Source organism: Melanostigma gelatinosum (genome assembly GCF_949748355.1).
Source record: "Melanostigma gelatinosum genome assembly, chromosome: 24".
NCBI lineage: Eukaryota > Metazoa > Chordata > Actinopteri > Perciformes > Zoarcidae > Melanostigma > Melanostigma gelatinosum.
In genome coordinates, this window is record NC_136657.1 from 4,352,017 (window position 1) to 4,363,966 (window position 11,950).

Consider the following 11,950-nt stretch of genomic DNA (forward strand, 5'->3'; position numbering starts at 1 on the left):
GACCGGACCGGAGCAGCCAGCCCTCTGGACCGATGTCCTGGCCGAAATGTCCCGACACATCTACATACGGAACAAGATCGGCGAGGGCATCCAAGCGCCCATCTTTCACGTGAGTTCATGGACCGTTTCACTTAAAAAAACAGTCATAAATAGTGATAACTTTTGTTCCTCAATTGGTGCAAAATTGGAATTGTGAAGCAGAGAGGCACATGTGTAAATAATAAAACATATATGATATGAAACACCAACAAGTTTGAGTCATAAATTGCACTGCTGAGGCTCATGTGTTATCTTCAGAGATAATACATGATGATTTATATGAAATTCTTTAATGTACAGATGTTATAAATGTGCATTGTAAATAATATATGGCAGAGATAGTTTCACGAACTCTTTCTAAACTACTATATTGTCTCTAGTATAATAAGAGGATAAAGATTCATAACGTCTCTACATTGTTTTTTAATTCTGTAATATGATTATAAATGAAAGCATTGTGCTGTTGATTGAATATATTACGAAGAGAGTCTTATTATTGCGTACTAAATGTTCACAGAAGTTTGATTTAGTCTATATTTGTCCTTCAGTTGGAACATTTTAGCTGAAATACAACATATGATTCCACTTGATGTTTTAAACGTAATACAATGTTGTACTGTGAATTATTAATATCTTAATCCAGCTGTTTTAAAGCCCACAGTGGGCTCAGTCGACGTGGTTTCTGTGAGGATTTAAATGATGTGTGTGTATAATGTGTTGACCTGTATAAAGGTTCTGTGTGTGAAGAAGGGAATGTTAGATAACTGATACCTCATTTGTCCTCAGCTTGATTGATCATAGGAGGCTGCAGGCGGATATTAATAGCAGGGTATTCATAGACATAGCCAACTTTATCCTTCATATCTCTTCTTGGCTTTTTTTTTGCTGTTGGCTTGAATTAAGAGGCACAAAAGAGAGATGGTGGCCTAGATTCCTGGCCTGTTTTTTTTTATGAATTCAGGGAAGTAGGTTTACTCTTTAACAAGTGACATTGTCATTAACTCTGGAGACTCCAATATAAATGGGGCAAATCACTGGCAGATAATTAATTTCGCTCCCTGGAGATTAACTCTGCGGGTTATATTTGGACTTTTGGAAGAGGAAAAGAAAGAAAGAGAGAGAAAGTCAGGAGGTAAAAGTAAGTGGCCAAGGCAAACATATAAAAGCGTCCAGTATCATCCACATTTGGTCGTGTTACATGTGTTTTCCGTGGCCTTCGAAACTACACGTGTGCTTGTAAAGTAGACCTGATTGTCCTGTTGAGTGTGTATTCGCTGTGATGTGGCTTTATTAAAAAGATAATATTAAACAAATGAAAAAGTGTTTCTGCTGGTTTAGATCTTGTTTTTTTTGTTCCATTCAGGTGAATCGAGGGACTTATTCCAGGAGGAGCCGACTCAAGAGGTCCGATGGCAGCACCACCTCCACCAGTTTCATCCTCAGACAGGTACCGAAACGCAAAGGCGGGCTCAGACAGACTCAGTCACTCAAAGTTAACCTTTTGTGCAAACTGTTTACGGTTAAAGGCACCCTGTGGAGTTTGGGGCCACTGTGCAGCACTGTTTAGAAACTGTGGACAGCTCCCCAACAACCTAGTCCTTATCTGAGACTGGTGCTTTGCTCAAGGGCAACAGCAGGATTACTCCTGATACCTGTCACCAATCAATAAACAAGCGTTGGAATCTCACCGATCGTTTGAGACCAGCTTACAGTCGATCATGTATGAGGGTTTGATATCCAGCGCTATGACGGGTTCAGTATTTCTCCACCAGAATCGTTAATTGTAGAAATGAATGTGAAAAATCCAAATAATAAAACATATAGGTCGGGTGCAGTATAGAAATGTCCCTCATGATTTGATTCTAAAGTGGAGATGAACTGCCATTTTTTAATACATGGATCCACTGTATTCATCAGGTTCAATGCATTTCTCTCTCTCTCTCTCTCTCTCTCTCTCTCTCGCTCGCTCTCTCTCTCTCTCTCGCTCTCGCTCTCGCTCTCTCTCAATAAGCTGAGTGAGGATGAGCTTTAACAGAGGAATGGATGATGCTGCTACCCCCTCTTTTACTCCCCCCTCCCCCGATCCCCGCTACCTCCCCGCACTAAAAAAAAAAAAAAAAAGAAATCAAGGAGAGCGCTCATCCAAGCTGAGTGGACAGCCAGCCAGCCAATCAGCTCCTTGCACATTAGCTATGTCATCAGGCTTGGATATTGAGGAAGGATCCACTGCTCTGCTGCTGCCGCCGCCGCTGCCGCCGCCGCCGCCGCCTCTGCTGCTCGTTGTGTATATGTATATGTGTGTGTCCGTGTAGGTGTGTGTGTGCGCGCGTGTGTGTGTGGACGCCTGATGAAATGAAATGCCAGGATTGGGCTACCTCCAGGGAGAGCCTCTCCATCCTATAATGTGAGCCAGCCAGCAGCACTGAGAGATCAGGGAGAAGCTGCATCCATCAAGCAACGGGCCTCCGGTGGACCAGGCGTGATCCAACGGGAGGGGAGATTTTTTTTTAAATATTATTCTTCTCTGCTGTGGAGAGAAGGGATTGTCGTCATCCCCCCCCCCATCCATCCTTTTTTTCTTCTTCTCTGTGGTGCCCCCTCCTTCCTCCTTCGCCTCCACTCTCATTTTTTCCCCCTCATTCTTCTAGAGGCGCTCGTTGGAATATCAAACCTCCATGTATGACAATTTGTACCTGCATGGATTTGAAGACTCGGAGGCGGTGAGTGCTTGGATGTGTGAATCTGCTTTTGCGCTCTCTTGCTGTGTGTTTATTGATGAAAGTAGCTCAGCTGTGCACACACACACACACACACATAAGAGGCCTTTGATGGGTTAGCCAACGGTACAGTGTAGCGTGATCGTGGGCTATGCTTGGCTGGAAGGGGGTGGGTGGGGGGGTGCACATTAGGCAGATGGCTACAGTTATGTATGTATGTCTCCATATCTGTATGTGTGCTTTATGTGCCGTATATGTGGCTGATATAAGCCTCGAACGGCCGTCAGGAGACCACCAGAGCCAGGAGGAGCCATTTAGTGCTCATCACACTCTGTACCTCTCAGAGATGGACCGAGCAGTGATTCACAGAGGAAGATGGAAAGATGTTAATCACCTACTTCTCCCCTAAGGCCCGTTACATGGTCGTATCAAATGACACATTTTTATTTGTCAAGTTTCGGCATTTATCACTTGGGGGGAAAAAAGAAAAAAATAGAATGCAATGGAGTATTTTTTCATCTGACCCTGCGACTGCGTGATGCATAGGCTCTGCCGGGGCTCGGAGGAACATGCATCGTGATGTCATTAAGTGGATTGTGATGTTGATGAGTCACATGCTGAAGCTGCTCCATTGGATAGGAGCTCGGATGTCACAATGCAACCTCAGAGCTTCCACACAGAGGCACGAAATGACGTGTTAGTGTTGAATTGAAGGGTTTATAAGCAGAAGAGAAAAATACATGAACTATTGGAGGGTAATTGGAACACTTTTTATTTGTGTATTTTTATATATCGCAAACAGGAATCTGTCGTTTATGAATTATGTTTGTGACTGTGAAATTAGTAGTCCAGCAGCAGTGTTACATTTCCACGAATTTGGTGGCTCTGCGAGAGGCGGATTATAAAAAGACTTGTCGCAATAGAAGCAGCAGAGGCCAAGATGTCCTCACTTTTATTCAGGGTTAAACCATAAAAAACATTGGATCCTACAATTCCCACAACGCAGCGAAGTATGATTTTCCATTAGATCCTTCCCGCCTGGCAAATACCAACATCTTTCTCTGCCTTTTGTTCAAAATTAATCTCGAGTTTAGATAACCCTGATGACATCACGATGACATCATCAGGGCTTATTTTCTTGGAGTTCACAAAGCTCCTCCAGAATACAAGCAGTACTTCTCATGACTAGCAGACTGATCTTGATGTGTGGAATTGGTGGAATGTCCCTTTAATAAACACATCAGAAGCGTTTTTACTCTTTCTAGGCTGTGATTGGATGCACACGATGAAGAGGAGTGTGCTGAAGTCAGACCTCGCTGCTGCTGGCTTGTAAGAAAAGAAAGAAAAGTGCTGAGCTGTGATGACGAGATTGATTGATCTCCTTGAGACGAATGGTCTTCCTCAATTGAATCATCATTAGTGGCTGATTAACTCAGCAGAAGGGAGCACTTGGTCCAGTCATGTCCCAGCAAAAAAAAGTTGCATTCCTGGAATTCTCGCTGAGTGGCAGGATGATAGTGCAAGTCGAGCACGTCTCAATGCTCTGAAGTGATGAAACTAAAATCCCTAACAGTGCACAAGAGAATGGAAAGAAAGGAGACGAAAGAAAAATCTAAACAAGACACAAAATACCATTTTCCATATCTGCGGGCCTCTCTGACCTCTCTTACTGGCCAAAATGTTGTACGGTTAATCCATAGATGTGTAATTGAATGATAAAAGTATCATCATTTTACAGATTGGGTCTATTCCTGCTGCTGTAATATTGCTCATGCTTGACATGTTCTGCTTTTTTTCAAGTTGCATGATCAATCTAGACCACAGTTTGTCATTATTCATTATTCTTGAAAGTAGCTGAACTTATTCCAAATATATCAACATATGGACTTTGTTAAAGCAACAGCAACATTAAGAATCCAACTTTCTTTGCATTGAAAGCTGTTACTTGTGTTGAAACCACCCATTTCTGCCAAGAAAAGAAAATGAATACATGAAAACAAAAGCGTGAAATAGAACAAAAACAATTATTCACAGTGAGAAAGTGAGATACTGAATATGTTTCATGTAGTATTCTGCACTGTGTGTGTGTGTCAGCGTCACGATTGCATGAAAGAACAATTCGACATCCAGGACTCTAAAAGATGCAGAATCCGCTCCGATCCAAGTCCTCACTGTCCAGAATTGTCTGGATGTGTGAGATTGGCTTGCGTGTGGTCATACAAACTGCTGACGGCACAGGAACGGGGGAAATTCCACTTTGTCTGAGATGCTGCTGGCAGTCGGTTCTCTTCCACATCATCCATTTCACCTGTTCTGCATTCAGAGCGCAGAGACGCCCAAAACGTACGACAGCCATTTGTCCCATAAAGAAGCTTTTTTCTTAAGTGGACCTCATTGTGCTGTGCAGGTCCAGCATTAAGCTGCAGTACATCCTTCTTTTATAACCTAAGAGCTTGTGTGCTTTTGTCTTTTCAGACAGACACTTAAAGTCAGAAAAGGTCTGGACACAACAGCCTCAAGTCCTCGATTTTGGAACAGTGTCTCGCTGAATCGACCCTGTTCGGAGCAGAGTTTGTATCTCAGCTACACAGTTCCAGTAACCCGCTGTGTGGTTCCTGTTTGCAGGGCTCAGCGGATTCATATACTAGCAGACCATCAGACTCGGATGTCTCTCTGGAGGAGGAGCGGGAGGTGCAGGCCCAGGTCCAGAGCCAGACCCAGAGCCAGAGCCCAAGCCAGAGCCAAGGACCGGGACAGAGCCGCCAGGAGAGGGAGCAGCAGGCCACCACTCAACTGGAGAGAGCCAAGGTCACTTAGCCAAACCATTCTGCCGCCAGTTCATCTTTTTGCAGGAAATATGAATGAGAACTGGCTGATATCCTAAGCAGGTGCATATGTGTATTCTTCGTCACTCGCTGTGTGTTTCCGTCCACCAGACTAAACCTGTGGCGTTTGCCGTGAGGACCAACGTCAGCTACTGTGGCGCTCTGGATGAGGATGTTCCAGTACCGGCCACGGCCATCTCCTTTGACGCCAAGGATTTCCTCCACATAAAAGAGGTAAATGTGTACTTTTTTGAATGAAATACAAAACCCCGCTGTTCTACTGCTGTGTGAATATGTTTTATTTGATGATAGATTTCCCGTTGTGCTCTTGTTCCTCCTCATTTTCACTTGGTGGTGTTCAGAAGTTCAACAACGACTGGTGGATCGGCCGGTTAGTGAAAGAGGGCTGCGAGATCGGCTTCATCCCCAGCCCTCTGAAGCTCGAGAACATCCGCCTCCAGCAGGAGCAAAAGAGAGGACGTGTCCAAGGGTAGGTAACAGAGCAGCACCCCCGGCTGCCTTCCACAGATGTTGGAAAGTCTGAAATTCAAAAAAGAGACAGATGGAAAAGCCCCATACATCCATATATACATTTGGCCTTTTTACCGCACGCTGCTCACGTTTCCTCATCCTGTGAAAAAGCCAAAAACCCAGGTGTCATGAATACACACGGACCATGCAGGACACGCCTTAATTACATACTGACGGCCTTCATATGTTGAAGTCGGTATCACCTCGAATATAACTGTACTGTTATGGCCGTGGACTGCTGACATCAGTGGATTTGCTGCATGTGTTGCCAAGTGGAAGATGTAATCGCCCCAAAAAATAGTAATTGCATTGAATCAGACGTGAACATTTTGCAGTTGACAGCTTATATTTACTGTTTGTGTTTGTTCTACCTTTTAGTGATTTATTGAGAAATAAGTTTCAATATTTTGTTACTGTCTCTTCTGCAGTAAATGATCTGTTTCAGCCTTTTTCTCTTTTTCCACATTAATACCATGGTGTGTTTCTCTCTTTCTTTGTCCCCTCTTGTCTTTTCCAGTAAGTCTGGGGGGAACTCTTCTTCCAGTGTAGAGGATGAGGTTTCTGCCTCTATCCGACCCCTCACATCCTCGGCAGGTGAGGACGTCGGACAGGGGGAGAGGGCTGTTAATAGCCAGCGTAGAAGCCAAGCATCCTGCAGCGCACCAACGTAGAGACAACAAGACTCGAAACACTCCCCATGTCCCTGCGTAGAGCATAAGTTCACTGCGTAGAGTTGTTGGTGCATTTTCCCATGATCCTCCTCTTCCTCCAGTTGAGGACCCCCCCCCCCCCCTGCACTCATGTGACTTTGTGAATATAACCTTAGGACAATAGAAATACTCTTTACATGTTCATCCTGCCGGTTATCCTTGTGAGGTTTCCTTTGTTAAGAATGATGATGAATTATCATGCGACGCCTCCTCTAGCAGCAGCGACTGACGACGGTCTTCTCTCCCCTCCTACAGGAAAGCAGAAGCAGAAAGTGGTAAGTTGGTGACGGTAAAACCCACTCATTTACCATCCACTATAGCGCACACAGTACCTCAGCCCTACTGAAGTATACAGTGCCGAGTCATCACCATTCCTGCGATGCCAAAGTACTGTAGAGCCAAGTGTAGTGACTGCAACTTCCTTTCCAAATGATACTTTTGATGTTCGTACTTTTGATCAGGTTTTGGGGAAAAGCAGTCCAATTAGTTTCATGCATTCATCATGTAAGATGGTGTTTTTGGTGGTTTTTAGCCAAAGTGTAGAGGAAATCAGACAGAAATGTTATGTATGATCATTAAAGGAACAGTGCGACATTCAGGGAAATCCACTCGTTCACTTTCTCCCCAAGAGTGAGCGGGGAAGATCGATACCACTCTCATTGCTGTACGCCAAGTTACAGCCGGCGTCTTGTTAGCTTAGCTTAGCATAACAACTGGAAATGTAGGGGAAACATCTGGCCTGGTTCAGACTGAGAGTTTGAGGACAGAGGTGGTGCTGTGACAGAACAAGGAACATATTGAGATGTTTTGATCCGAAGACACTCAAATGATGCGTCCTGAGAATGGCGCTCGAAGAACAAAAAAAACTTCGAACATTGAGATTTCATTTACAATATCGGTTGCTACACACCGCGACGTTGCAGTGCATTTAACACCTCTGATTGTAATCCGAGGTCAGCTGACTCAGCAGTCCATTACAGCTGCCTGCTCTGAATACTTCAAGTTATTTTGGTCCATTGTTTGTTTTTGGATGAATCTACTGCTGCTGATTGAAGTGTGTTTGTGTTAACAGACGGAGCACATCCCCCCGTACGACGTGGTTCCCTCCATGAGGCCTGTGGTGCTGGTGGGACCCTCGCTCAAGGGTTATGAGGTGAGCCGCCAATCAGAAAATCTAAAACATCCTTTTACTTCTGTCACTGATTTCGGGGGCCTTTGTTCAAACACTAAATATAGCGATGACTCAGCGCCACTGAATGACACCCACAAAGCAGAGATTAGTAAATGCGATGTTTAGCAGCGCGAAAAAAGGAGAAGATTACTGAACGGAGATGAGTCCGGTCTCCTGTACGTCTTTCCCCGAGTCCCCCAAAATAGCTCGCTGTTGGCGCAGTTAATTGTGAGTGTGTCAGCGCCCACGTAACATCCAGATTGCAGCCAGACTAACGAGGAGACTTCAGAGGTGATGCTGGAAATATGCTGTGCGATTGGCAGATTTTGGCTTTTAACTGTCTCAGTGCTTCTACGTCTGTTGATAAATGTGTTGTTTACAAGGAATGCACAGAATATCAACGACACGATCCAGTGCGATCATTTCCGTGGTGTACACGGATGATGAGGGGGAATACATGAGCTATTAATCCTTCAACTCAATATCAAAGCAGTCAATTTGTGGCCTGTAAAACTAGAACGTTCAGCAGTTTTTACTCCTATTAACCTCTTTTTTTCAGTATTGTTCTGGCCAAGGTATGCAGCCAAAACAATACACGAACAATAAGACAGAAATAACAAGCCACAAACATAAAATGTCGACATAAAATCATGAATCACGTTTCTAATAAAGTCGTGTCAAAAGATTTAATCCTCAAAACAATAAGTACTTTCTTTCTATGCAGGTTACAGACATGATGCAGAAAGCTCTGTTCGACTTCCTCAAGCACAGATTTGATGGCAGGTAAGACGAATGTGACAGTTGATCATCTCACCGCTGCATTTTAGCAAGTTGAAATGACATTTATGTCGTCTAATTTGTCGTCTAAGCTCACATACCCTGTCGGACTCGAGTAAGATCTTCTTAGCGGTCGAGTAAATTCCGTTTTTCGGTGAAAAGAATGTTTATTTGTCTCACAATTTGACAGGATATCTATCACGCGAGTCACGGCAGATATATCATTGGCCAAGAGGTCTGTTCTCAACAACCCCAGTAAGAGGGCCATCATCGAGAGATCCAACACTCGCTCCAGCTTAGGTAAGAACACTGTCCCACCGTGCTCCCTTTATTTTCCCTTCATTGGCACATTTGTAGAATAGATATGCCAAGATATGCCAAGAAAGCTGAAAGTATTTCTGTCAGAAGGAGCGAATCAGCGGGCGAGTTATTTCCATCGTTTACATCGAGCTGTGCAAATGTCTGCGTTTGTGTTGTGTGTTTTGTCTCATCAGCCGAGGTGCAAAGTGAAATCGAGAGGATCTTTGAGTTGGCCCGCTCCCTGCAGCTGGTGGTGCTGGACGCTGACACCATCAACCACCCAGCCCAGCTCCTCAAGACCTCCCTGGCCCCCATAATTGTTCACGTTAAAGTCTCCTCGCCAAAGGTACCGAGTCCCATCGTTCACTTTGCCGCGGTCACGTGACGATGGGAGCGCTGAGCGACCTGAAAGGAGTGCAGCCGAAGCTGCGGTTCTTTTTGGTTCAGTGTAACTGGAGCGTCGTGTACCTTCCCTTCCTGTCCTGTCATGCAGGTCCTGCAGAGGCTAGTCAAGTCCAGAGGGAAGTCCCAGAGCAAACACCTGAATGTCCAGCTTGTGGCAGCTGACAAATTGGCCCAGTGTCCTCCAGTAAGTGGATTCTTATGTGCTGGCATTATTTTTTCATTGTAAAACATAATTTACCGGGAGCTTCATACCTGCCTTCCTGCCTCTGACCATCTGCTGCTCACAGGAAATGTTTGACATCATCCTGGACGAGAACCAGCTGGAGGACGCCTGCGAGCATCTCGCCGAATACCTCGAGGCCTACTGGAAGGCAACCCATACCTCGATGGCGACGCCCCTGAACCCCCTGCTGGGACGCAACCTGGGCCCCACCACCCTCACCCCCTACCCCACCAGCATCACTGGACTGCAGGTACACGATCCACCAGACCCAGGGCCCCTTATGGGGATGTTGTTGGTGTTTTCATTTGCTATGTATCTGTAGAGCTGTCTGCACTGTGTGAGGAGATGATAAAGGTTCCTAGAAGTCCTTTGCATTGATCTGTAGTCCGTTAAGTTCTGTTGTCTCCGGCCTCACTGGTGTCCTTTGTCTGTTCACGTGATTAGCAGAGCCAAAGAATACGACAGAGCAACCACACGGGAGACCACTCCACCCCGAACGAACGGCGCAACCTGATGACATCAGACGAAAACTACCACAATGAGCGGGCGCACAAGGGACGCAACCGCATGTCTTCTGGCTCACAGCATAGCCGAGAGCAGCAGGACCCCTACCAGGACTACCAGGACCCCTATCAGGATGCATACAAGCCACATCGCAATCGCAGTTCACCGGGCAGCTACAGCCATGACTCCCGGCACCGGCTCTGAGCCCACTTCCGTCACCGCCGGGGCCCAAACGGCCCCGATTCCAAAATAAACGCTGCAACAGAGCCAAGACGGTCCCAAATTGTACCTTTTTGTTTCGGTTTGCGTTAGTTTGTTTTGTCGACCTGGCTATTTTTCTCTTTAAAAGTCCAACAGAATCACGTTCAGGTGTTTGTTTTGAATCGAGCTGCCAGGGCGACCTCGGTCCATCAACAGCGCGAGTGGTCAAGAGGTCCAGGACGCCGACGTGAACCGATGCTGTAGAATGAATTCCTTTACTCCACCTCACTGGGACCTTCCGGGATTGTGCTAACACGCAGCTCAGCAGATCGTTGCTCGCCGCCTGTGTCAGCGAGCTAATTACGGATAGCGGTCAGATGGCGATGGTGCGCGGGCCGCTAAGTGCCCCGGGACGTCGCACCAGCTCGGAGGCAGGTCCGCCGCACACAGACTGCTGACCCGCACCCTGGGCCATGTATAAATCCTCTCACCATTTAGCTTACTGCATGCTGTTAGATGATCAACCTCCGCGTCCACTTCATTGATATTTTGTACCTCGCACTCTGGATTCTCTTATGATGTGGTGTAGATATACGGAGGTCCAATTTTTCTAAATGTGACGGTGTGGAAAGGCGTCGTGGTGGTTGGCTCGCGGGGGGGGGGGGGGGGGCACAGACGATATCTGACTGGTGCTTCACATTCCCAAAACTATTTTGCTGTTTGAAAGTCGCTTTGAGCAAGGCCAGCTTTTTCTGTAGCATAGCTTTAGGATTTCATTTTGGGTGAAGACCCTCGCCGTCATAAGCAGACTCTGGTGGTGCTGGGATCAGATCCCAGTCAACGCTGTAGGAGAAGGCAATAACAGCGAGCACCTAGAGAGCTAGAGGGGGCAACAGCTGTGGCAGTCAGATAGGACAGTGGAAGACAAAAGCAAAATACTACTTGAGATGTCTTTGGGATGTTCTCTCAGAATAAGAGTTTCTTTAGTTTGATAGACTGAAAATAGCTTCTGCTGCTCACACTACAGGTCGTTTTTTTTTCATTTATTAGCATTGAAATCAGTCGTGTAACGTTAAAACAAAGGTACAGATGGTGGTTAAGTCATGCGATCGGTTCATAGCCATCGAAGTTCCTCCCTGTGGGGTTTTTAGGGGATTAAAAGCGTTGAAAATGTGACACGGCAGGATCGGTTGCATCGTGTTCATTCTGTGTCGCTGGCATGTTGTCCTGACTGCAGAGCATGTTCCCTCCAAACGTAAAATAGACGCCTGCTGTAAGCAAGTTGATGTTTGTAGAAGTATCGGGCGCATCTCCAAGAAAAAAAGAACGCAAAATGACAAATCACAGAAAGATGATATCTCTGGATCCCTGCGGTTTGTAACTAAATGCACTGAAACAGCTCAACACAGGAAAATTCAAGTTTTGATTCATATCATTCTGAAAGCTATAAAGGGTTTCAGTGGAGTGCATGACTCAGAAGTCGAGTCGCCATGATGTGACGAGTCCTGAGTGAACTGAAACAAACAGTCCTCTGGCCGAAGGTTCCC

The 11,950-nt window shown here is 45.8% G+C and overlaps 1 protein-coding gene across 4 annotated transcripts; it reads left to right on the forward strand.

The window, feature by feature from the left end:
• Positions 1-46: 46 nt before the first annotated feature.
• Positions 47-10,475, forward strand: LOC306797226 (voltage-dependent L-type calcium channel subunit beta-4-like; the record flags this gene model as incomplete). 4 transcript variants are annotated; one of them, XM_079296468.1, is made up of 14 exons in its annotated part: positions 47-109; positions 1,403-1,486; positions 5,382-5,564; positions 5,693-5,815; positions 5,944-6,071; positions 6,630-6,706; positions 7,078-7,097; positions 7,895-7,975; positions 8,718-8,776; positions 8,961-9,070; positions 9,265-9,416; positions 9,564-9,659; positions 9,763-9,948; positions 10,146-10,475. In XM_079296468.1, 14 exons carry the CDS (start codon positions 47-49, stop codon positions 10,404-10,406), a joined length of 1,623 nt encoding a protein of 540 aa, XP_079152594.1. In that variant the 3' UTR covers positions 10,407-10,475. The 4 variants fall into 4 exon arrangements, with proteins under 4 accessions (XP_079152594.1, XP_079152596.1, XP_079152595.1 ...); XM_079296470.1 differs by lacking the exon at positions 6,630-6,706 and having other exon boundaries at positions 5,382-5,447; positions 5,514-5,564; positions 5,944-6,061; XM_079296471.1 differs by lacking the exons at positions 47-109; positions 1,403-1,486 and adding an exon at positions 2,715-2,759 and having other exon boundaries at positions 5,382-5,447; positions 5,514-5,564.
• Positions 10,476-11,950: the final 1,475 nt, after the last annotated feature.